The 25794-nt window shown below is 55.1% G+C and overlaps 1 protein-coding gene across 5 annotated transcripts in view; it reads left to right on the top strand.

Moving 5' to 3' along the window:
* The first annotated feature begins 1710 nt into the window (after positions 1-1710).
* Positions 1711-25794, top strand: part of SMG6 (SMG6 nonsense mediated mRNA decay factor) — a 91345-nt gene continuing 67261 nt past the window's right edge. For 3 of the 5 annotated variants that reach the window (XM_061604830.1, XM_061604831.1, XM_061604833.1), the window contains exons 1-10: positions 1712-1937; positions 6919-8626; positions 10620-10812; positions 11936-12046; positions 12529-12635; positions 13188-13266; positions 13745-13855; positions 13954-14148; positions 21253-21314; positions 23508-23653. In XM_061604830.1, the coding sequence (XP_061460814.1) occupies positions 1811-1937; positions 6919-8626; positions 10620-10812; positions 11936-12046; positions 12529-12635; positions 13188-13266; positions 13745-13855; positions 13954-14148; positions 21253-21314; positions 23508-23653 (2839 nt within the window). In that variant the 5' untranslated portion in view covers positions 1712-1810. Of the gene's footprint in view, positions 1938-2102; positions 2407-6918; positions 8627-10619; positions 10813-11935; positions 12047-12528; positions 12636-13187; positions 13267-13744; positions 13856-13953; positions 14149-21252; positions 21315-23507; positions 23654-25794 lie in introns of those variants that run through there. The other 2 variants (XM_061604832.1, XM_061604834.1) reach the window with 2 other exon arrangements.

Raw genomic sequence — 25794 nt, forward strand, 5'->3', positions numbered from 1 at the left:
AAAGGAGGAGCGAAGCCAGGAGCGCGTTTGCTCTTTCAGCTCAACTCTCTCTCTCTGGCTAAAAATGTGAATTTCCCAGATTGCACCGCAGCGCTTTTGGAATGGAGAAATATTGCCCAGGCCATGTCTTGTTTCTTTATAAATCTCCTTTTGGCCCTCTTGCCCCTGTTATGGGTGGGTGGGGTGAAGCCACTAGAGATTATGGGCATATCATAGAGGGTGGGGGCTAAGGGTGTGAGGTTAGAACTATTATGACTTGGAAACAGTGGTTCTGTTAATGCAGTTTCAAATTCCAGTAGCCTTTTTTTTCCTTTGCATCCACTTTCTGGCAGAATGCAACCTGGCACAGATGCCCAGTCTATGCTGCTTTCCTTTAGGCCTAATGCTGCAGGACAGCTGCCCTGCCAAAACCTGCATGCCCTGGGCAGTTCCACAGGCTCCTCTGAATCGCCTGAGCCCCTGCACTTTGTAGGAGGAGGCCTGGAGAGATGTTAGGAATACCTACATTAGTAGTTCCAGTCTAATGCTGAGCTGGTGTTGCTCCTGAAGTTTTCACTGATAGTTTCACATGTGATGACCAGGGGTGTAGTGGTCCAGGGTCTCGGGTGTGTGTGTGTCTTAGATCACTTAGAGTCCCAGCAGGGTCCCTATGTCTCCAGCATCCTATAAGCCGATCAGCATGAAAGCAGAGTGTGTTAGCCATTGAGAAGAGTCTTCTAACATGCTTCCTTGTCCGTTCCTGCTGATTGGAGCCAATTAAAGGAGTTAGCCACTAAGGAGATTCTTCTCGGTAGCTAACACTCTCTAATGCTTATTGGCTGCTGTTGTTGGAGAAGGCATTAATAAGGATCTCATTCTCAACTCAGCAGCAGAAGGAAAATAAAAGAAAAAGATGGGCATAGGCGTGGCTGTGGCTATCATGAAGGGACCCTGAACTTCAGAATTTGCCACTGCACTACTGGTGGTGACCCAGCATTCAGGAATGTGAGGCTGGCAATTCCTGGGGATCAAAGCAGGAGCTGCCCCATAGAAAACATCAGAGAAAAGTGGAGGACTTTACAAGAGTCAGAACTGAGCAGTTTGGAAAGCAAGCTCAGCCTTACCTCTGACCTGCAATCAACACTGCACTGCCATGCAGGCAAAGCCACCCACCCACCTGGAAGAGAGAACATTGGATGTATTTGCATTGGCATGGCAATTCTGAAAGATTTAAAAATGCAAAAACAGCTCCATTCTCTCCCCCATAAGATCTGAGATAGAAAGGGCAGAAATTCATCTCCCTGCTACTACCTTTTGTTACTGATTCTAGTCCTCATTGTTCAAAATAAAGAGCCGACTTAAATACGAACATAGGAAGCTGGCAGATGTTTCGTTGGATCCTGGGACCGGGCACCTCAGTATTGTCTCAGCTGGGCAGTAGGGGTCTTTCCAAGCTTTACCTGGAGATGCTGAGGATTGAACCTGGGGCCCTCTCCCTGCAAAAGCGTGTGTTTCACCAGTGACCTATACAGGCGTGTGGACCCTTTCAATTCATGATCACGAAACGGAACCTCCACGTATAAAACTTCCCTCTGTCTGCAGTGAACGCGGGAGTGCTCTCCCACCACCATGAGAGCTGAATTTCTACCACTTTCTTCTCTCTACGGTCTGCACCCTCTCGCCGCCTTCTGCTAGGCCCAGGGGGCGTGGCAAAGCAGGGGGAGGGGAAAAGTTGGTACGCGTCAGCTGCGCGTGCGCGTTGCATCTCGCTCGCGCGGGGTGTTTTTTGTCCGCCGCCGGCCTCCGTCCGCCCGTTTGTTTCCCTGCCAAAATGGCGGCTGCTGTGGCGGCGGTAGCGGCGGAAGAACTGGAGCGAGTCCGCGTCTCGGCCGCGGAGCTGAGGCGGGGGATCCTGGCGGAAGCGGCGGAAGCGGCGGCGCTGGGCAGGGGCGGCAGAGGTGAGGCGCGGGGCCGCGCTCGCCCTCAGGGGGCGCGCCCCCGGCTTTAATTCAGAGCGAGCGAGTCTGTGTGTGTGGACAGGCCGCGGAGGGGGCGTGGCGGGCCGGGCCGGGGGAGGCTGCCCGGAACCCGCGTTGCCACGGCGCTTCCACACGACCCAGAGACACGGGAGGGCGGCGGCGGCGGCGGCACGCGCGGAGTGTATTGTTCTGGGGCGGCCCGGAGGGGGGCTGCCTGGGCGCGCTTTCCCGCTCGCGCACACGCCCCCTTCCGCCCGAGGAACGGCCCCGGGGAGGCGAGCGCGGGTGAGGACGAGCGGGGCCCCCGCCTCAGCCGAGCTCCCTCCCTGGCGCGAGAGGCCTCCTGTGAGCCGTTGTGGCCCAGGCAGGCCCTCGCCCCGTGAATTTTAACTTCTTAACTAGGTTTTCTAAAAAGATATTGTCACCGACTTCTGTTGTGTTTCGTGAGGTGTGTGTCGTCTCGATATTCCAATCAACAAAGGCTGCCTGTAGGGGGGCCCTCGCAGGTCTCCCGCCTGTGACAGGGAGCGCAACTTGCACGGGAGAATCTAAGGTGCTTCACGAGCTAAGAGTTGCAGCTTCTCCCGCATCCTGTTTCCCTCAGTGGAAAGCTGTGGGAAGCCCATCATTTGGGCCATGAAGGCAAAAGCCTCCCTTAAGCCGTTGGGAGCCATTTGTTGTTGTTGTTGTTGTTGTTATTTAGTACTTAAAGTTCACCATAAGATACCAGAGTAGGTTATTATCTTTTTGATTTCTTACGCGCATTTTGTCATAAATTCCCAGAGCAGATGATTATTTATTAGTTATCTTACCTGGCCTTCATCTGAAGATCCCAGGGTGCATTACCACAGTGGAAAGATTCGATCTTAAAATCAGTTAAAGCAATTTAAAATCAGAATAATAATGGGTGATATCGGGTGTCAAAGACCAGGGTAAAGAGGCGCATTGTGGGTCAGCGGTGGAGACCTTGCTTTGCCTGTGGAGGGCCTCTGGTTTATTCCTTGGTATCTCCAGGTCAGACTGGAAGGGCTCTGGCTGAAAACGTGAAGAGCCTGTGCCAGTTGGCATGGACAGTCCTGAGCTGGTTGGACCAATGGTCTGACTTGGTATAAGACAACTTCTTGCATGCCTTATGTTTGTTACTATTATTAATAGGTCAGTTCTCCGTAAAAGCATAAGGATCAAGCCACAGGGGGCCCTTCTAGTCCAGCCTCCTGTTCTCACAGTGGCCAATCAGATGCCCCATGTGGGAACCCGGCAAGCAGGACCCAAGTGCAACACCAACCCTCCCCCCATTTCTGTTTCTTAGCAACTCGTATTTAAAGAGAGGCTGCTTCTGATTGTTGACGTTTTGTGTAGTCATTGTGACTAGTAGCCATTGATAGTAATCTTCTTCATAAACTTGTCTTAGTCCCCGTTTGAAGCCCTCAAAACCAAGTGACCTTCATTACATCTTGTGGCATCCACTTCTACAAATTAATTTTGCATTGTGTGAAGTTATGCTTCCTTTCATCTTCTCTGAGGTTTTTTCCAGTCAGGCCCACTAGATGACCTGGAGTTATCTGAAAAGTATCAATTTCTCCAGCAGCGTGCATAATTTTATAAACCTCTGTTGTATGCTGCCTCACTATCGCCGTTTTTAAACAGAACCTAAAACTCCTGAAACACCGCAGGGGAAGCGTACAGGGCAAAGCGATTGTTGCCCCGCCTTGCCAGTCTGCTTGGTTTGTGTGCTGCACTTGCAGGCATCAGCCTTCTCAGCTTGCATGATGAACACAGAGGAGGCAGCGCTGCTTCCTGTGCCCTCGACAGAGAAACCAGGTGGGCTGGCAGGGGGCATACCTTGTGCTTTCTCCACCAGCCCACTGCATTTCTAGCCTGCAAAATGCTTTTTGCCAACCTGCCCTTTTACCCATAAGAGGGGCTTCCAAAGGGGAAATGGAGTGCTCCATCCCCTGCACCGCTACGCCATCCACTCATATAAGTGTTTCAGACTAGTAACTTTTGGAGGCTAAATTATTTGAAAGGCCAAAAGCTGGGACACAATTCTCGCCTCATAATAAAGCCTGGTATGTCAGGATAGAGCAAACCAAGCTTGCACATTGGGGGGGGGTTATAAAAGTTTCATGCCCTTGAAAGGGTGAGGAGAGGGTTTCCATAACAGCCCATATCCAGGCTCTACTTTTGCTCACAGAATGCAAGCGGTACTTAGCAGCACTATGCATAATGCAATGCTTTTTTTACTTTATTAAAAACGCTTGTCAGTCGCTTCAAATTCTTCATTGTGCTTTGCCCTGTGAAAATCAGCCACTTCATCTGGTTTCTTTTTTGGAAGGAAAAGCACGGTAGAAACATGAAAGGGAAATAAAATATACGCTTTTTTCTGTTTTGCAGTTGGGAAAAAACTGAGGCTGACCCAGAATGTGTTCTGTTTCAGACCATTCAGTGAGTCTGTGCCAGAGGCTATGCTTGAAGCTAGGTCTCCTGGATCAGCCCCCACTCACCCTGGTGATCAAAAATGCATTTTGTCCGCAGGCCAACGCCAGAGCATGCTTCGTTCTTGCAGTGGGTTGTGGCTGTTGCCTCAGTAGTAAATCCCATGAGTTTTATTAAGACTGCAGTTCCTACTTACCTGGGACTAAGTCCCATTGAACTCAGTATAGACATGCATAGGACTAGACATGCATAGATTGTGCTGTAAATCTGATTTTCAAGTATCTGTGCTTAAGGCTGGCTGCAAGTAGGACTTTTTAGCTGTGCTGGTTCACAAGTGGAGGACTGATAATGAGAGAGAAAGACCCTGCCCACAGCCGGCTAGAAGTTCCTTTGAAGAGGTGGTATAACTTGAACCCAGGTTTCTGGCCTCTGGATGACACTGATTCTCCCCACAGCAATCTGGAGTGAAGTCCTGACTGAAATACAATCCTCCAGCCATCACCCCGAAGCAGTGCCTGCCATTTTGGGGGGGCCACCTACTGCAGAGTGGGTTGAGTGTCCACCTTTGTATTCCTGGAGAACGGGATGATTGTTGCAACTCATTCAGAGACAGCCTGGCTGCTTCCTTGGTTTTTTCCTTTTTATTGTTTATCCAGTTTGATTTTGGGAGCAGTGGAAGGACCCTTTTAGTTTACAACCTGTTGTTTCCTATTAATGTAGTAACCAAAGCGTGCAGTAAAAAAACAAAGAAATAAAATACTGTATCCAATAAAACAACCAGCTTAGTTCATTGTTATCTACTCAGCTGGGATGGAAAGGAAATTTGTTCTGCTTGCTTGCTAGGGAAAGGAAAGGTCCTTTGCACTTATTTTTTCTTCACTTGTAAGTCTAAGGCCTGACATTGGCCATTAGCCATGAGAGTTAAATGGAGCCTCTCTCTTTAGAGGCAGTATACCTCTGAGTACCTGGAGCTGGGGACTAACAGGGAGAAGGATTTGTGCCTTCGTGACCTTGTGGGCTTTCTGAACTTAGCCTGGCGGGCTGTTGATAGAACTGGACGAACCTTTGGTCTCATCCATTGGGAATTGGTTCTCGGACAGAGTTGCCTCTCGGCAGTGGTGGCTAGTGCAGCACCTTGGGCAGCTCCTGGAAAGTTCAGACAAACCCGGAGTGGATTCCACTGCCCCACTGACATGGAGCCATCAGCCACCACTGCAGCTCGGGTTTAGCCAGTGCCCAAGAAGCTGAGCCGTCCCTTTCCCCCAGGGGATCTGGTCCCAGCGTTCACCCTGGACAGAGGCTGCTCTGTTCTGGAACTCTGCCTTGCTAGGGCTCCGTTGCCATGGGCGCTGCTTCCTCCAAGGTTCCGATGCCTGCGAGCTCAGAACTCCCGAGAGGCCTGGGCATTCCTTGCAGCCAACTAGCTGGCAATGGCACACGGCGCCCACCAGTGGGAGCCTTCTGCTACTGTCAGGATGTTCTCTCCCGTGGGAGGTCTGTCCTGCCTTCCTGAACGAGTTGCCATCAAGAGATTTGGGGTGGGCGTGGGCGGAGGGCTGTCTTTGGGATGTGTGTGGGTAGAAATGGTTTGGGTCTAAAGAATAGGATCTGGCAGGGCAGATATGGCAGTGTGGCCGCCTCAGATGCTTCCGGCTTTTGCAGATCTTTGGAAATGAAAAAACTGCTTAATAATATAAGTAGGAGCAGAGGCAGAGATTGGGGTATGGCATGGTGTGGTGGGAAGAATTGTGTGTGCGTTTTTGCTGCTTGCCTTGCACAGGGGGTCATGTAAAATAAAATTTCTAACTGTCAACCTCAGATTTGACAACCCCAAAGAATTGAAGGGAGGAGGGTGGTGGTGGGAGCCAAGCGGCCGGGCCCAGAAGGAAACGCTGAAGTGTCTGCAGGAAGTTGCCTTATACTGAGTCAGGCCATTGGCCCATCTAGCTGATTATTATCTACACTGACTGGCAGCAGCTCCCGAAAGTTTCAGGCAGGAGCTTTTCCCAGACCTACCTGGAGCTGATGGAGATCTGTACTACTTAGAGTATGGGCAATAATATGCCCACTGCCTGCCCTCTCACCACTCAGCTGCCAGGCCACATTCTTAAATTGCAGCCGCAGGCCTTGCTCTTTCCTACTGTCCTTGGCAAAGGGGGATCCTCATCCTGAAGGCCTCGTCACGGGCTAAGCAGGCTGTTCCCTGGTTTCCCATGTGCCCCCTGTAAATTAGGTGAGCAGCTTGAATGCCTTGCCCAGCTGTTTTTGCATCAACCCCCCTCCCCAGTAGGTGAAGAAGCCAGGGAGCCAGTTGGCCCAAGTTTGGTCAGTCTTCCTTCCTCCTGACCATCTCCTGGTTGTGCTATGCATGGGCCCCAGCCCACTTTCTTCTGCCTGCTTAGCCCTTGTTTGCGCCCTGGGCGAGCCCAAGATGGTCTCCCCTTGCTCTCTTCACCTTCCCTGCGGGGTCTTTCCTTGTCTGCTCCAAGGCTGACTGCCTGCTTGTGCTCTTCTCATTTGTTAGAGACCACGAAGGAGCCCCGGCATCGTAAAGACAATCGCCGCCCCGATCTCGAGATCTACAAGCCTGGCCTTTCGCGGCTGCGGAACAAACACGGCTTCTCAGCCAAGCAGGAGGAAGCCAAGGGTGGCATGGCTGGGGACAGGGGGGCTCCTCTTGCTGCTGGCAGGGAGGATCCCTCCACCCCTCAGGAGTTGCCCAGGGGAGGCAGCCAGCACCCAAATGGCCTCTTGGAAAGCAATGCAGAGGAAGGGCCCCCTCAAGGCCAGGGGAGCGCCCCTGAGGATTGGTGTCCGCGCATCATCAGGCGAGCCAAGAAGCCTGACCAGCAGATCTACCAGCCCGGGAAACGCCTGCAGATCTCTTCCAAGGAGCCTGCTGCCCCCCAGCCAGCAACTGAGGAGCCCCCCGTGAAGGGGGAGCAGCAGGGCAGAGAGCCTGAAAGGAATGCTGGGAAGGATGTAGGCATTGGCAGCAGGAAGCCCCTGGCCGAAGAGGGGCAGGAAGGGAGCCTGAGCAAAGGGGGGCCCAAGCCTGCCTGGGGGGAGAAGGGCAGGCGAGCTGAGCGGACGGAACGGTCCAGGAAAGGCGGTGACGAGGTGGCCCATGGCAAGGTCAGCCCCCCAAAGCGCTACTCACGCTCCGATAAGCGCCGCAACCGCTACCGCACCTGCAGCACCAGCTCGGCCGGGAGCAACAACAGCACCGACGGGGCACGCGGGGAGGCGGAAGCTGGGCGGAAGCGCCAGGAGCGGCCTCGCCCTCGGAAGCAGCTTTCTGCTTCCTCCACGGACTCCCTCGACGATGACGGTGACAAGGCCGAGGAGGCTGAAGGACGTGGCCCTGGCAGGGATGCGGAGGCCCGAAGGCGCCTGGAGCGTGGCTGGCTCTCCCGGAGCACCGAAGGGAGGAAGGCCAAGGGAGCCCAGGCGAGCAGACAGGCCGCTGCCAGCAGGGAGCTCTTGACAGCCAAGGCAGACTGGCGCAAGCGCAAGCCGTCGGAAGCCAGCTTGAGTGACTCTGCAGAGGCAGCTGGGGAGGGGAAGGGCACCGGCCGGGAGCCCCAGGGAAGAGGCCGTGGCATCCTGGTTCTGCCGGCCAACACGGACCTCACTGCCAGCAGCGTGGGCTCTCCTGAGGCTCCCCACTCGGGGCCCAGGCTCCTCTTTGGTGGCGGGGGCAAAGGGGCCCGGGGAAGGGGCCGGGGGGGCACTGCCCGCCGGCTCTGGGACCCCAACAACCCCAACCAGAAGCCTGCGCTGAAGAGCCAGACTGCCCAGCTGCACTTCCTCGACACGGACGACGAGGCGGCTCCTGTGCCCAGCCGGGGGGGCGACGCCCGGCAGGCCCAAGCCTCCTACTACCGCTTCCAAAATTCTGACAACCCCTACTACTACGGGCGGGCGGCGGGCCAGGCCCCCTCCTACCCCTACGCAGGGTACTCCGTGCCGTATCCGGTCGGCGCCCTCAACGGGGTTTACCCTGCCGCCTCTTGGCCCGCCAGCTACCCAGGCCAGGCGGATCCCTGCCTCTGCAGCCCCCTCCTGGCCGGGCCGCTCAGCCCCGAGATGGAGCAGGAGGTGCGCAGCCTGCAGCAGCAAGAGCTCAGCAAGGTCCTCCGCGAAGCCAGCAACCTGGACCAGCAGCTGAGCAACCTCCTGTCCAGGGACCGGCTCAGTCCCGAGGGCCTCGAGCGGATGGGCCAGCTCAGGTTCGTGGCTCGAGGGCTGGGGGAGGGCGGAAGCTGGCAGCTGAAGGTCGCTCTGGGGAGGCAGAGGGCCCCCGGCGGCAAGGCTGCCTTTGCCTGCTGCATCACAGCCAGGCAGCCCGCCGAGAGGGAAGAGAGCAGCAGCCTCCTTCAACCAGTCGGGTCAGGCCGAAAGGGGCCCCGCTAGTCCTACCTCCCGTCCGCATAGTGGCCAGCCGGATGCCCCAAGAGGAAGCCCCCAAGCGGGACCTGAGCCCAACAGCCACACTCCCCTGCCTGCCGTTCCCAGCGGCTCAGGGATGGGCTCCATTGCCGTATCCCCTCTGTGGCATCCCGGAGCCTCTGGGAGCGGAGCCCATACCGTGTGCCAGACCAGGCGAGGAAGGAGAAGCCGAGGACGGGTCTGTGGGCAGCAAGATTCTTTTGGGCTTCCCGTCGGGGCATCTGGCTGGCCACTCTGAACAGGGTGCTGGGCTCGACGGGTCCCTTTGGCCTGACCCAGCAGCCCAGGCCTGCCTTATGTTCTTATGTGAAGTCCCATCATTGCTCCGGCCAGCAAGTAGTCCTGGCCCAGAAGCTGTGATAGGAGTCAGGGAGTGTGGCGTCACCCGCTCTGGCAAGAAGGCTAGTCTGGCTAGTCTCCTTGAAGTCACCCTCCCCTCTAGAGGACAGCAGGTTTGGGAAGGCTGCCCCACAACGAAAAAACCCCAATGTTGTTATTTGGGGCATTTTGTTGTTGTTATTATATGCCTTCAAGTCGATTTTGACTTACAGCGACCCTATGATCTTTTATTTTGGGGGGGGGGATACATTCATAGGGTTTTCATGGTAAGAGGCATTCAGAGGTGGTTTACCATTGCTTTCCTCCAAGCCGACGGCACCCGGTATTCCCAGGCGGTCTCCCATCCAAGTACTAACCAGCTTGACCCTGCTTAGCTTCTGAGATCAGGCGTGTTCAGGGTAAAAAGGGATGAGTAAGAGGCAGGAGGGAGGAGGTGCTAGAGGCTTATAGAATTGGGCCTGATATCAGGAAAGCAGATGGACCTCTCCTCATAGAAGAACTCGAGATTCAGGAGAGGCGAAAGGAAGGCCTTGCTGATTCATTGTCATTATCATTATTAGTAAAGGTATGAAATAGTAATAAAACTAAAATATTACCCCAAAATATATTTAAACGGAATAAGCTCTACCCACCCCACTTAAAGACTGACCACGAGAAAGACCGCTGACATATGTCACTCCCCTCCCAGTTATAAAAAACAAAAGTGTGGGTAAAGAGGGATGTTTTGGCTCCTAAAAGCAACACTGATTGTAACTGATTGTTACAAGGTGTGGTGGTGGTGGGGGCAGTGGCCTAGGAGGCTTTAAGGGGGGGGTTAAACTGATTAGTGGCAGAGGATAAAGTCTTGGCAATGGAACCTCCCTATTGAGAGTGCCTGTTACTGGGGAGTGGCAATTGGGAGGGTAAGTAGTGTTCACATGAGGAAATATTTTATTTATTTATTATTTGATTTATCTCCCGCCCTTCCTCCCAGCAGGAGCCCAGGGTGGCAAATAAAAGCACAAAACACTTTAAAACATCACAAAAACAGACTTTAAAATACATTAAAACAAAACATCTTTTAAAACATTTTTTTTAAAAAGCTTGCAATACATCTTTTAAAAAATGGTTTAAACGCATATTAATAAGCAATTCCAATACAAACGCAGACTGGGATAAGGCCTCCACTTAAAAGGCTAGTTGAAAGAGGAAGGTCTTCAATAGGCCCCGAAAAGATAGCAGTGATGGCGCCTGCCTAATATTTAAGGGTAGACAGTTCAGGAGTGGGGAAATGCCATTCCTTCCTCAAAGAGGAGCTCTTTCTCCTTCCCTTAGTTCTTCTCTTGGGGAGAACCGAACGAGCCCTTAGGGTGGCCAAAATGGTTTCTGCCTTTGCTGGGCTGTGGCCTGGGCAGGTCAGGCTCCCCTTAGATGGCGTGTGCCATGTTGTTCCAGGGCGGAGATGCTGCAGCTGTATGAGTGCTGCCTCCTGAGCGACATTGAGTTCGCCGACGCGCAGAACGTGGACCAGCTGCTGTGGAAGAACGCCTTCTACCAGGTGATTGAGAAGTTCCGGCAGCTGCTCAAGGACCCGCTCGGGGAGAGCGCCCAAGAGATCCGTGGCAAGCTGCTCCAGATCCTGGATGAGGTAATGCCTGGGGCTGGCCTCTCTGGCTTCACTCCTGAGGGAAGCCATTGTTGCGAGGGTGGGGGAGTCCTCCTCGCTCCAAACAGGAGGACCTGCAAAAAGAGGAAAGAGGTTTATTAGCCAATAACACCTTATCTGATGAGGAATAAGCCACGTCTGTCCCCAACAGGACGCTGGACTAGGTGGCCCCTGTTGGCCTGATCCAGCTGCAGCTGGGCTCTTCTGAGGTACTGAGGACGTCAGCTTTTGACTGCCTGCTTCTTGTGGCTTGCCAACAAGCGCAAAATGTCCAAAGGAAAGAGCGTGTGGGCTCTGGACCTCTTCACTGTTAAGGCATGACTGACCTTTTTTCTGGTGATCCCGAGATGAACTCTTGCTTGAGGGCACCAGAAGGGCTGTGCTGGGTCAGGCCAGGCTTTGCAGGAATTCTAGGAGCTTCCTCCCCACCCAACGCCAATCTAAGATCTGTTATTGCGGGAGGGGTGCGAAATCCAAGGGGGCCAAGACCCTTCTTCCTTGGCCTCCACACCTGGAGGTGATTTGGGCCACAGATGTTGAGCTAGACTGGCTTTTGTGTTGATCCACCACCAGGGCTCTCCCTAACAGATGGTGTTAGTCTATCTGAAGGAGCGCCTCCAGCATCATCAGCTATGCCGCCTAACAAGATCGGCCTCAAAAGGCCTTCTCTCCATCCCACCAGTCAAAACAGCTAGACTGGTGAGGACCAGAGAGAGGGCTTTTTCAATTGTGGCCCCCACCGTCTGGAACTCCCTCCCAAATGATCTCCGCCGGGCCCCCTCTACAATGGGTCTCCGCCGGGCTGTGAAGACCGGGCTCTTCAGGCAGGCCTTTGGGGTGGGCTAGATTTTATCATTATCGCTTTTAGATTTTAATGTGACTGTATTGGTGCGTCATTGTGTGCTGTTTTGTTCATTTTGTACGTCGCCCAGAGTGGCTGGATGGCCAGCCAGATGGGCGACTAAGAAATCCAATAAATTAATTAAAATTAAATTAAATTAGTCCCTCAGAGGGCCGTGAATCGGGCCTTATGCATCAAGTGCTCACCCCTCATCTCCTGTTACTTTCTCCCCCTCTCTCTCTCTCCCCCTGTGCTGGGTCTCAGGGCAGCGTTTTCTTCGACAGTTTGCTACAAAAGCTGCAGGGGACGTACCAGTTCAAGCTGGAGGACTACATGGACGGCATGGCTGTTCGCAGCAAGCCTCTGCGGAAGGTGGTGAGTCCGGGGGGATCAGCATATTGGGGAGGGGGCTCTTGGAAGCCGGATGGTAGAGGAGGCCACCTTTTTGGGGACAGGTGAGCTCTGGAGCTAGGGAAGTCTGCCCCAGGAGAGCTCCTTTTCCCCTTGTTGAAAGTGAATCAGGAGGCTGGAGCCAAACTGAGGCTCCTCTGTCCCCCCCCCCCCCAATCGCCACCCTGCGGGCAGAGCCCTGTGTTTTTCTGTCACTCGGCAAGGGGCAGTCAGTCGCGGCGTCAAGAGCGGATTGGCTTCCCTTTTAAAATAAATGTGTGTGTTTTATTCAGGTTGCAGCTATCCTTTGGAGCTGTAGATCTGCCGCTGCGCCCTCTCCCCCCCTGCACTAACGGAAGGGTTTCTTTCCCTAGCTCTCCCTCCCTGCCTTGCTGCCAGGTTGCAGTTTGGCAACTGGTGTCACCTTCCTTCCCATGGTGGGCTTGTTTTCTCCTCTGCTTTGCCAGGTGAAATATGCCCTCATCAGCGCGCAGAGGAGCCTGATCTGCCAGGGAGACATCTGCCGGTACCGAGAGCAGAGCAGTGACACGGCAAACTACGGGAAGGCACGCAGGTAGGAAGGAGCCCCTGGCGGAGTGGTTCACCTGCATTGTGCCACTGGCCCGTAAGGAAACAGCCATTGTAGCCCAGTGGCTGAGCACCTGCTGTGTGTGCAGAAGGTCTCAGGGCCAATCCCCAGTGGCATCTCCAGGTGAGGCTGGGAGGGCGGCTACCGGTCAGTGTAGACAAGACTGAGCTGCTTGGATTGAGGGTCTGACGCGGCATGAGGCAGTTCCTTACATTCCTGTCCTCCTTGGCTGTCGGCGTTCCTGCCACTCCTGAAGGGCCACAGGTTCCCCATCCCTGCTTCAGCTGTGCCCCCGTTGCTGAACTCCAACTCCCATCAGGCCTTGCAACATGGCCAGGGATGATGATGATGATGATGGGAGTTGTAGTTCAGTGACATCTAGAGGGCTGAAGGCTGTCCACCACTGTCCTGGCAGGAGCAAACAGTGCTCTGCTTCTTCTGCTGCCGGCCAGCCTTAACTCCTACACTGGAAGCTTCCTGCCCCTGGAGTTGGCGATGCCCAGTCTTTCGCTCTCTTTGCTCTTTTTCCCTCCCCAGCTGGTACCTGAAGGCCCAGCACATTGCCCCCAAGAATGGACGCCCCTACAACCAGTTGGCTCTCTTGGCTGTTTACACGGTAAGAGGGAGAGACCCACGTGGGCCTGGCTGCGATGGGCTGGATGGGCTGTCAGGCGACCAAGGGTGCCAGGCTTGCACGCGGAAGGTTCTGGGTTCGGGCATTGACTGGGAAGGTTCCCTGACGGAGACCCTGGAGAGCCGCTCCCAGTCAGCGCAGACGGGATTGAGCCAGATGGACCAGCGGCCTGACTCCATGTGCGGCAGCTGCCTCTGTTCCTCGGTGATTTGGCCCCAAGTGTGACCGAGGAGCTGTTTGTGTGGCTTTCTTTCCCTGCTGTCCTATTGGAACATGTTGGGCCGAATAAACGACAGGCACGCACGTGTGTGGATGTCGATATCCCTGCTGCTCTTGCCCTTTCTCTCCGGCCTCCCCTTCTCCGCAAAAGGGGCCTGCCTGGTGGATTCCTCTGAGGGCCCCCCAGAGCTGCCTCCTGGTTCTTCCTTGTAACAAGCCTTTGCTTGTCGTGTCTCCGCAGAGGAGGAAGCTGGACGCCGTCTACTACTACATGCGCAGCCTGGCGGCCAGCAACCCCATCCTGACCGCCAAGGAGAGCCTCATGAGCCTCTTTGAGGAGACCAAGCGGAAGGTGAGGGGCGGGAGGGAGGAGCCGCCTTACCCTTCCCTTGGGCCGTCCCGGGGCGCAGGCCCCCCTGCCACTGACGGCCGCTTCTCCCCCCTGTGCAGGCGGAGCAGGTGGAGCAGAAGAAGAGCCCCGGCCAGCGCTGCAAGGGCAAGAAGTCCGCCTTCCGGCCTTCTGGGGACGATGCCACCCGCCTGGAGCTCTGGATCCACCCCTCCCACCCCCGCTCCAGCCAGGGCCATGAGTCCGGCCGGGATTCGGAGCAGGACAGCGGGCTCGGGGGCCTCAGCCCCAGCGACGTGAGTGCCACAGCTCAGTGTGGCTGAGATGCGGCTTCCTCCTCGGGGATTGTGCGGAAGGGTCTCCTGGGGAGGTGTTGCTAACCGTGGAATCCGGGCTGGCTGGCTGGGGAGGGGGGTCTCACCAAGAGGAGCTTCTGCAGTGCCCCCTTCGGCCACTGGGTGGCGTGGCTCCTCTTCTTGTGCAGGTCAGGCTGGCTCCTTTGTGGGGGCAGCTCTCTTCCACGCCGTGCGCTGTTTTAGAGGGGAACTAGAGCAAAAACGTGTGTGTGTGTGTCTCTCTCTCTCTCTTCCTGGATGCTTGTCCTTGTCTGCCCTGAGCTGCGTAGGGAGAGTCGCTCAGGGGCAGCACAAAGGGACAAGGCCTTGCCTCCGGTCTGCAGGTGGCTTACCTGTATCCAGAGTCACCCGGTGTGGTCCTGGTCCTGGAGCAGGAGGAGATCTGGGGTTGTGGTGGAGGCAGGCACAGGCCGCTGCAAGATGCTGGTGACAGTTGGGTTTCTGACAATTGTATTCTGCTCCTGGGATGGAGTTCGGAATAATTTATTTCATTTTTTAAAGGTATATATTTCCAAAGAGTGTTCTGAGTACCTCACAGCACTGAAAACAGTAACATACAATTTAACAAATTAATAGTGATGTGGCTTACAGTGAGAGGTGGAGGGACGTTTTGCAGGAGGGCAGGGTGCCTTGCCCCCCACCCCTGGCCTTTTGAACAGTGTTAGTTAAATTATGGGCTCAGGTGCCGTGGGGTGGGGGAACTGCTATCCAAGCAGTGCTGCTTTGGGGTGCGTGTAGTGGAGGGGCGGGAGATATTTGAAATGGACATGGACGGACTTCAAGGCAATCCCGACTTACGGCGACCCTATGAAGAGGGTTTTCATGGCAAGCGGTATTCAGAGGGGGTTTGCCATTGCCTTCCTCTGCTGTGCAAATGGGTCCTGTCCCAAGGAAGCAGCCGGGCAGGGAAGGGAAGGTGGGATGGTTGGCAAGAAGGGGCCCGACGGAGACCACAGGTTGTCCTGCTGAGGAACCGGGGGGAGGGCTTTGTGGATCAAGGAGCAAAGCTGAAGATTTTGGAGTTCGCGTACTGAGTCATTCCATTCGTCCATGTAGCTCAGTACTGCCCACACTGACTGGCAGTGGCTCTCCCAGACTCCAGGCTTTGCTGGTTGGGGATTGGGCCTGGGACCTTCTGGGCTCAAAGCAGGAGCCCTTCGGCCACTGAGCCCAGGCCCTTCCCCTGCCAGTGGCAGACCTGCTCCAGCTGGGTCCAGCATCACCACCCGTGCAGGGGTCGGTGCTCCTCCCAGAAGCATGTCTTGCCGTGCCTTCTGGCCTCTTCACCCCATGGGGCCCATTGAGTCTCAGGAGGAGGTGGAAGGGTGGGAGAGGTCAGGCACGGAGAGATGTCTGGTTCTTCATAGGCCAAGGGCCTGGGCAAGTGGGCCTGGAAAGTTCTGGAGCCTGGCTTCTTGAGGGCCTCCCCTGCACGTCCCCATCTGCCCGGCGACTGCTGCTTGCAAGTTGGATTCTGCTGGCTTGGGATTGCCCTGTGGGAGCGCTCGACTCCCAGCGCCTGCAGCCAGGGACAATGCGATCTTGTTGGCCTTCTGTGCCACTTTTGGGGAGCCTTGAAAAGACTTAGAGAGCTCCGGGGTGCGTACGTGTTCTCTCTCTTTCTCACCCTCCCTTTCTGTTTCTGAAGCAGTTCCCAGGCTGGAAGTGGGCTCAGCTTCCCCTCGCTTGTGCCGTGATGGGCAACTCAGCGCTCCTGCATGTTGTTTCCTTGACCCCGGTCACCAAAACCACCTCTGAGCTTTATTTTAAGTTGAGCTGTTTCGTTTCGAGCCATGAGGTTTGATCTCTTTCCTCTAATGGAGAGAGAAGTTCTCTAGGGAGGAAGCCGCGGGTGCCAGGCTGCAGTTGGGCTGGTTAGACACGAAAACCACATGCCCGGCCCCCACTAGCTTGGGGACGTGACACTCGGCACGCAGCAGCTTGTGCTTGTGGCGGGGGTGGTTCGCTCCCCCTCCTCCAAGCCACCAGCTGCACCCCCTCCCTGGGCCTTGGGAGCGGAAGGGCTTTGGGGAACGGCACCTTCCCCATCCTCCTCCTTGCTGCAGGGGCTCGAGTCCCCTGTCCCACTAGGCCTCCTTGCCGCAGCCCTCGAGGGAGCCTCGAGCAGTGCCTTCCCCTTCCTTCCGGCCCCACTTGACCTTTCTCTGCCACCCACGAGGCCAGGGTGAAGCTGCCGCAGAGAGTTTCCAGGCACGCAAAGGCGAAACGCGTCGTCATTTGAGAGAGAGAGAAGAGAAAGGGGATTGCTGTCACATGGTTCGTTGGAGAAGTGGGCCCTGGAGTGGGCCCCCTTGCCCAGCAAAAAGGGCTGTGTGCACTTTTGCATGCGGTTGGCTTGGGTCTGTTTTGTACATTTTCCCATTTCTGTGCCCTGAACGTTGGCTTATATCTGCCCGTTTGTTCTCTACATCAGCTTGTGTGTGTGGGGGGGACTGTATTCTGCAGATTGCAGGAGCCCCCTCCTCAAACCACACACCGACACACATTCCGAATCCTCCCTTTTCCCTCTTGGGCTTCTGAGTTTCCCCCCCACATGCCTCACCCTATCAGTAACTTAAGGACTAAGAGCTTCTCTTTCCCTTTCTAAAGTGGGAACCAAGAGCTCCAGGATGTTGGATTCTGGGTCCGGTGTCAGCTTGACCTGGTTTTTCTGGAAGTGTGAGAATTCAGACTTTGCAGTTTGATTTAAAAATGAGTGGATTGCACGGCATTGACTCATATGTAGTTTTATTGATTTATTCATTATAAAGATCCCTAGGTTCTGCCCTTCAATCAATACACAACAACCATATGTTGGTTTCAGTTTCCATATGGACAAAAACAGTATTTCTGAAGCAAGGAACACCTTTCCTTTGTTTTTCAATGACGCACATGGGTGTTGTGGCAGGAGCGACCTTAGATCAAGGGTGGGGAATGCCTGCGGCCCTCCCGAGGATGATGTCTGCCTCCGGCATCCCAGCAGCCAGCATGGTGACAGGGAAGGGTTAGGGTTAGCGATGGGCTAGTGGAAAGCGAGCGCTCCTGTTTGCCAGGACTTTTTAATCTGGAGGGGCAACGTGCCTCTTCCCGCCCCCGCCCCCCTTCCACACTCTGGTGTCCCTTTTCTGCCACGCTTGCTGGGAGGAGTCTCACGTGGGGAGGAGTTGCTGCTGGGCCCTGCTGGCAGGCTTCCCTTTGAGTCATCGCCTTGGCCACAGAGAGAAGAGGAGGCTGGACTAGACGGGCCCCTTTGGCCTGGCCCAGCTGCAGTGGGACTCTTCTGTTGTTTGTGGGGGGTGCAGGAGGAAGAAGCTGTGGACAGTGCCCTGCTGCAAGACGGTGGTCCTTTTGGGGGGAGGGAGCTGGCCCATGTTGCAGAGATGCCCCAAATGGCACCCAGCGTCAGCCGTGGGAAAGAGCAGCTCGGTGGTGGGAGGAATGTGGAGTCTGCATTCTCACTGCGCATTTCCCCAGGTGCATCTGCTGTCCCCCTCCCCCACAGCCACGTTTTTAGGGGTCATGGCTACCCCCCTCCCCCAGTAGCCACTCCATCTGCCCCCCCATAACATCAGCGGAGCCTCCTTCCTTCCCTCCCCCATCCGGTCCCCTGGCGGAGGAGCTGCCCTTCCGCTGCCCCGCGCCGGTTCCGTTGGCCGCCTTCTGTTCCGCAGATGCATTGCGGCTGCTGAGGGGAACGTTTGCCTCGCTTGATAAAGAACAGATACCGAAATCCGCTTCCAAACCTGAAGTAACCATTTTTAACTTGAAACAGCCTCTCCGCCCTCCTCCCGGCCCTGCAGGAGCAGCCGTGCTGGAATCCTGCCCTTATTTGGTGCCTGCCTCCTTCCCGTCGGGCTCAGGTGCTGAGTGCGGTGCAGTCTGCCAGCGCCAAGCTCCCTGCAGTGCGGCCTGAGAGCGGGGCCCTTGCTGTCAGTGGCTCCTCGCCATGACGGCCACGCTCTGCCGCTGCTGTCTGGGGCGGCCTGCCCCTGAATGCCCGTTGCTGGGAGGAATCGCAAGTGGGGCGGGGTGCTGTTGGCACTCGGGCTGCCCATGGCTTCCCTTTGGGACATCTGGGCGGCCACTCTGAGCACAGGATGCTGGAGGAGGTGGGCCCCTTTGGCGGATCCAGCTGCTGCGGGGCTCTTACAAAGGGTTAAGCAAATGAATGGATGAGGGGGAGGCTGCCAGTGGCTCCTCGCCAGCCACGCTGAGGTGGAGCTCCACTTGCATGGAGGCCCCTTTAGCCTCTGTGCCCCTTCCCTCAGCTTTCGCCTGGGGATGGTGCTGCTCCAAAACGTCTGGAGGGCTCCAGGTTGGCAGAGGCTGATCCGGTGGGTGGGCATGCGTGCCTTCCAACCTTTGCAGCCCCTGCTCGGTGGCAGAGTGTCTGCTTTGCAAGCCGAAGGCCCCCGGTTCAGTCCCCCATGGCCCCTCCAGGTAGCGCTAGGGAAGACTCCCTGCCTGAGAATCTGCCAGTCAGTGCAGGCAGTACTGAGCTGGATGGAGCAACACCCTCAACGTGCCTCTGGGGACCCGTTTCTTAGCTGTTTTTTAAACCGTATATTTGCATGGTGGTTGAGCAGCTGTCCTCACTCCCTTAACTCAGGCCATGACCCGGTAGCCAGTCCCAACCTTCCGGCCGCAGATGGCTGTCGTAGGTTGGTTTTAACGATGGCTTTTTACTGCTTGCTCTGTTCAACAAGGGCATTTTAAAAAATCACTGTTTGCTATTCTCTCTCTTTTTGGCTCACCCCACCCCAGAATCACAGAGTTGGAAGGGAGTTAGTTACTCTGTTGTCACCTACCCTGGGGAGTTTCACTGCAGGGGAAGAAAAGCACAAAAGCATTTCTACATGGAGCAAATTGTTTTTGCCTGGAGGTCACCCAGGCTGGGCTCCTTGAACCTGTTGGGTGGCCTTGGCTGAGTCGCTCCGCCGTTCCTCCCCCCCAATAAAATAGGTACCGTGGGGACCTCTTTCTCACTGTGTGTGTGCGAGAGAAAGAGATGGGAAAATCCCCTCTGCAGTGGGAAAGGGTGGGCTCTGCGCGGCTTGTGGGAGGGAGAGGGAGAGGTGCAGTTCTCGGCCACGGCTTTGGGGAAGCGCTGCCCCACACACCGGCAGGTGGTGCCACTTCCTCTCCTGGGGCTCCGTTTCCCTCTGGCTGTGAGAATTGGGAGGTTCTCACAGCCAGGGGGGCCAAGGGGCTGCTGGCAGGTGAGTCACGCAAGGAGCAAAGCGAGAGTCATTTGGAGAGCAGCCACTGGCCTGGCCTTGAACTTTGCTGCTTGGTTGCCTCTTCCCAGGGCTGAGCTCATCAGGGTCACATAGGTGTCAAATCCAGGCGCTTGGTGTCACTTTGCAGCCGCTGTCTGAATGCCTGGCCTGGCGGGGGGAGCAGGAATGCCCTTTCCTCTTTCTCCTCACCCCCCTCCCCCAGTATCATCATTGTATCCTCCTCCTTATTATTACATTTATATCCCACCTTTTTGTCCCCCAAGAAGCTCCAGGCAGTGTACAAACATGGTTCTTCCCCCTCCCCATTCTGTCCTCACAACAACCCTGTGAGGTAGGTTAGGTTGAGAGAAAGTAGAGGCCCGTGGTCACCCAGTGAGCCTTATGGACGAGTGAGGGATTTTGAGCCTGTTTTCACCGCTCTAGCCCGGGGTTACCCAGCCCTGCTGCCCTCCAGGAGTTCCAGGCTACAACACTGATCAACACCCCCCACCCGCCAAAATGGCCAATGGTCGGGAATGGCAGGAGTGTTATCTCAGCAACATCTGGGGGGCACCCCATTGGCAACCCTTGCACCTCACTGGTTCTCTTCAGTTCTTCCAGGTTCCACCTCAAGTAGTTGAGGTTGTACCTGTTTTTATTTATTTATACATCCTTCCATTCTTCCAGTGCACTTAAGTGTGTGTGCCCCCCCCCCAGATTTCTCCTCACAACCACCCTGTAAGGTAGGTTCGGCTGAGAGAGTGGATTTCCCAAGGTCACATACTGGGAGCTTCATGGGTCAGATGTGGATTTGAACCAAGGCCTCCTCAGCTCTTGCTGGCACTGCGCTGCTCCTGTGCCCACGAGGAGCCACGTGGGCAGATGGAGAGCAGTGGCCAGGGGCAGGACTTGCATGCTGGGGGTGAGGCGCATCTCGATTTCAGGACTGGAATTGGCCCAGTCCAACTTTGCTGTTTGCGTCCATTTCTTGCGCGGCTGCCTGTTTGCAAACTATGGGGCGGGGGGAGGGTGTTCCTTGGCCAATTACTGAAATGGAAATTGAAATGTGGGGCTGGAGCCAGGGTTGGTTCTGAGCAGGAGACTGGGGGGGGTGTCTGTGTGGAGTATGTCAATAACAGAATTCTACCCCAATGTTTTCCCCCTCTAGCAACATTCCCTCCATGTCTAGGTCATTGTTGTTCCAATGAATGTGTTTTGTTTATTTTAATATATATTTAAATATATTTATTTTAATGTATTTGATATATTATATGCCTGCCGTTCCCTTGGAAGAGTCTTAGGGGTTGTCTTACCCTCGTAACAAGCCTGTAGAGTGCCCGCCACGCTGGCTGTGGGAGCTGATGGGAGTTGTAGTCCAAAAACCATCTGGAGGGCACCAGGTTGGCAAAGCTTGCGCTTGCACTTGAGTTGCCCTCTGGAGCTTTCCAGCTGCAACTGCAGGGCGACAATGGTGGCGTCCTCCCTGGCGACCCTCAGGATTCCTCGCCCCTAGCAGATTCTGTGTGGGTTGCAGAGAGCCCTGGCCGCCAGCAGAGGGTGCCATGGGGCTGGCGTGGCTCCCCCCTCTCCCCCCTGCTTGCAGCTGTCTGGCACTTGCCCTGGCGCTTGGGAAGAGAAAGGGCCGTGGCACAGACATTTGGTTCCCATCTGCCATACCCACCCCCGTATCCCTGGCCAGGTTATCCTGTCACTCGGGACTTCTGAGCTTGTTCACAGGAAAAGGGGGGGGGGAGAGAGAGTGAATGTGTTCGAATTGTTTTCTCATCTTCTTCATCGTCTTTTTTTTTTCCTCTTTCCCATGCAGCTGAACAAAAGGTTCGTCCTGAGTTTTCTGCATGCCCATGGGAAGCTGTTTACCAGGATTGGGTAAGCCTGCAGGATGTTTGTTTTATTTTTCCTACATTACGAGGCCTTTTGGAATTCAATATTGTTAGCAACTGGGCTTGTGTTTGGAATGGAGGGCACCGGGTGTGAATCCTCCTCCTCGGTCAGCTCTGGAGGGTGCGGCAGGGGAAGAGGGGGTGAGCCTGTCCGCTCCCAGGGCTCCTTTATCAGAACAAGGATCCAGCAAGTTCATCTCCAGCAACATCTAATCAGATGCTTCCACAAGCAGGAAGTGTTGGCCATTTCTGCCCATTGTCCCTGCTTTTTGGTGTTTGGAGGTAGACTGCCTCTTGTCTGTGGAAGCTCTGTTTAGTGGCAATGGTGGATTGCCCTTGGCTAACCCTGCCCCCCATGAATTGGCCCTTAACAAACTGAGCCAACAACTCTTGGTGCCCCGGATTCTCTGTGTTGCAGAAGCTTCGGAAGCTCTTGCACACTCTGTCTTCTCCATCTGGCCCCAGTATGGTATGCTCTGACTGGCAGAGGCTCGCCAGGAGAGCAGAGTCTTTCCTGCCGCCATTCCCATCCTCGCTCCCTGGTCCTTCTACCTGAAGCGCCCAGGGGTTGGACCTGGAGCCTCCTGCATGCAAGGCGGCGCATGTCCTGCCCATGTCCTGCCCCATTGTCCCCTCACTTGGCCCTGTGATACTTCGGAAGGGTTGGCACTGCCACTCCCCTGGCTGGGGGAGAGGGCAAAGGCCTGGCCCCTCTGCTCAGCCTCTTATCTCAGATTGCCCACCAAGTGGGCGCCAGCCAACAATCTCTTTCTAATTCAGGGGGAGAACCTGTGACGCTCCTCCTCCAGGGGTTGCTGGACCCCGAGTCCCATCCTCCTCCCCCACCACTGGCCATGCCGGCTGCTGTGGGGGCTGCTGGGAGTTGGAATCCCACAGCATCCAGAGGGCCATGGGTTAGCCCTGCCTGCTTTCAGCTCTTACGGTGTCCCACATGAGGGCCGATTTGCAGCTGACTTTAGATTGGTAACAGGAACCAGACGGTCCGAACATATAAAACCGATTCTGTCCCACTTGCATTGGCTGCCTGTATGTTTCCGAGCTCGATTCAAGGTGCTGGTTTTAACCTATAAAGCCTTACACGGCTTGGGACCACAATACCTGATGGAACGCCTCTCCCGATACGAACCCACCCGTACACTACGCTCCACATCAAAGGCCCTCCTCCGGGTGCCTACTCCGAGGGAAGCGCGGAGAATGGCAACAAGGGAGAGCGCCTTCTCAGTGGTGGCCCCCAAATTATGGAACAATCTTTCTGATGAGGTGCGCCTGGCGCCAACACTGTTATCTTTTCGGCTCCAGGGGAAGACTTTCCTCTTCTCCCAGGCATTTTAGCATGTGTTTTATATCGTTTAAAATTTTTAAATTGTGTTTTAAATTGTTTTTTAAAAGATGTATTTTAAATTGTATTTGTTTTTAGTTACTGTAAACCCCCCAGAGAGCTTCGGCTATGGGGCGGTATACAAGTATAATAAAGAAATAAAATAAAGAAATAAACTAGGCTACCTGCAGAGGGCCCTCTGTTGCAAATGAGTGCAAGTGGTCATGTTTCCTGTGACAAAACAACAGAAGAGACACTCTCTCTCACACACACACACTTTCCAGTTGTAACAGCACTTAGCATAGACGCAGCACTTTCTGTTCTTCAAAGTGCTTTGTGGTGCATCGCTTGGCAAGTCCTTACAACAACCTTGTAAAGTAGGCTTATGTTTTTGTCTTCACAGTGGGGACTAAGGCTGGAAGCGCTCACAGCCCCCCCCACTCCCAAATCTCACAAAGCCTGTAGCCAATTCTGCCATTGTCTTTCATTCACACAAATGTGAGGCCTATTTTTAAAAATCATATAGAGGTGACTGACCAGCCGCTGGAACTTGTCCACAGCTCAGGTGTGTTTTGAGCAGGAGCTGCAGTTCCGCCAGGGCGCAAGGTGGTTTAGCTGCACAGTGGGACTTCCCAGCCCTCTTCCCCCTCAGGTCTGTTCTGAGGGCTCCCCCAACCTTCTGCATCACATTTTGCAGGGTGCAGATAAGGCGTGGAAGTCTCACTGTGCCGTTAAAAGTCCTTGCGCCCTGGCAGAACGGCTTAGCCGGGATACCACACATTTTTAAATGTTGTTTTATTTGCAATTACAATGTCTCCACTCCTTTCTTGGTGCCTTCAGGATGGAGACGTTCCCGGCTGTGGCTGCCGACGTCCTGGGCGAGTTCCAGGTGCTGCTGGAACACAGCCCCTCGCCCATCGGGAGCACCCGCATGCTGCAGCTGATGGCCATCAACATGTTTGCTGTCTACAACTCTCAGCCCAAAGGTACTGGTGGTCTGTGTGGGACAAGTCTCGGGCAAAGGCCCCAGGGGCTCCTCCTGTGGGCAGGGGAGCCTGGTGAGACCCCAAGGCTGGCAGGAAAGAGCCCCAGGCCTTGCACTGCCTCAATGGCTGCCTCTGTCTCCAGGTTTTGCTTGGTGGGGGTGGGTGGGCTTGGCTCTCGTGCTCAGGCAGCTCCCACAGAAGACACAGCTTCAGAAGTCTAGTGAATTCCAAAACCCAGCAGGGATTGCGGGGAATGGAGGAAGCTGCCTTTTACCAAGTCGAACCATAGATCCATCAAGCTTAGTTTTGCCTACACTGACTGGCAGCGACTGCCACATTTGTCACAGGCAGAGTAGACCCACTGGACGTGACTTAACTCAGGTCCATTGATTTCAGTGGTTCTAGCAACATAGCAAGCTGCCTTATCTCGAGTCACACCATTGGTCCATCTGGCTCCGTATTGTCTACTCTGACTGGCAGCGGTGGCTCTCCGGGGTTTCAGGCAGGGAGTGTCTCCCAGCTCTACCCAGAGATGCTGCCATTGAGGCTTGAACCGGGGGCCTTCTGCAGGAGAAAGGGGTGCTTCTCGTCCTCCCTCTGCAGCCGCCCTGGGCAGTCATCCTCTTGATTTCCACAACTCTTGCGCTGGAGAATGATCCCAACAGGTCCTGCCTAACAGTTTGGATCTGTGAGCCTCCTCGCGTCGTCATCCACGGTGCCCAGGAAGCCTCACGAGCGCCGCCTCTTTTCTTTCCCTTTTTGAGTCCTGCTCACCCTTTGCATCGTGATGGCTGAGAGCCCTGTCCTCTCCCCACCCGCCCGCCTGCCCTTGGACCTTTCAGGGCAGTTTTGGGCAGCCACGATACCGCTGCCGCCACAAGCAGGAGGTCCCAGCGGGCTCCTTTCCCCTGCCATGAAGAGGCGAGCGTGAAACCCTGCCCCAGGTGGCCACCTCGGCTCTTTGGTTGCCATCTGCGCATCTGCCCAGCAGGGCACTGGTGGGTCCCTTCATCCTGACCACAGACATGCGGAGAATGTACTTTTTAAAAGAAATCTGTGATTTGGGGGTGGGGGGCGCGAGCTAATTGAAGCCGTGCCTTGTGGCAGGGCATCTCGGGTGGGGGAGCGAACGACCCCTCCTCCACCCATCTGTGCCCAATTTACTCCAGTCTGGGCTCTGCGGGGCTTTCCCCCAAAACTTCGCCCCTTTTTCTTTTTAATAATTTGTTTTATAATTCCTGGAATCAAACCCATCTCAGACACACTGTTCTGTTTTACTATATTATTGGATTATACTTCCTATAAATCACTGGGCCACCACCGGGATCGCTTCCCCCCTTCCCTCCCCACGCGCAGCCCCACTCCTCACAGACCTTCCCCACATATACACACAGGCACAGTTTGCATTCTGGCCTTGCCCTTCCCAGCTGAGCAGGGCAAGAGGTGGAGCCCTACAGGGCTAATTTCAGGCGCTTGCTCCATCTGGCTTTCCTTAAGTGACTGTGGAAGGAGGATGTGGGCGTCTAGAGTCGTGTGTGCCTTGTGGTGTGACACTTTGACCTCACCATTGTTTATTTTAAGCATTTATTTGCCCCTGCATCCTCCCCCCTCTTTCCAACCTCCCCTCCTTTAACCAAGACAGCTTCTAAAAAGAGAAGCCATAAAGAAGTCAAATACACCCGCTGACTGTTGCCCTCTGCAGCGCAGATTGTTGTTATCATTCTCGTTAGCAGCCACTTGCCATGAAAGTCTCCAAGCGACTTACAACACTGTCACAAACAAAGCAAATGCATCGTTCCATGGAAAACAACAACAGCAAAACAGAAACGACCCCCACACAGCCACAGAAATCTTTGGCAGCACACTAATAAAAAACAGTATCATCTTAGTCTGTTGAAAGCCTGGGGGAAAAGATAGTCTTCACCTTGCAGTGAAAAGATGTCAGTGAAGGCGCCAGGCAGACCTCACAGGGAGTGCCTTCTGCAGACTGGGATCCACAGTTGAAAGGGCCCTGTCCCCAGAGGGGGACCTGGAGAAGGGCTTTTTGCTCCCCTTTCCTGTCTCAAGGGAGGTCTGCCTCCTCCCGGATGCCTGGGAACTGGGTGTGACCACTTTGTGATTTCCACGGGCTTCGGGGCCCT

The sequence above is a fragment of the Rhineura floridana genome, chromosome 21 (assembly GCF_030035675.1).
Source record: "Rhineura floridana isolate rRhiFlo1 chromosome 21, rRhiFlo1.hap2, whole genome shotgun sequence".
Classification (NCBI taxonomy): Eukaryota; Metazoa; Chordata; class Lepidosauria; order Squamata; family Rhineuridae; genus Rhineura; species Rhineura floridana.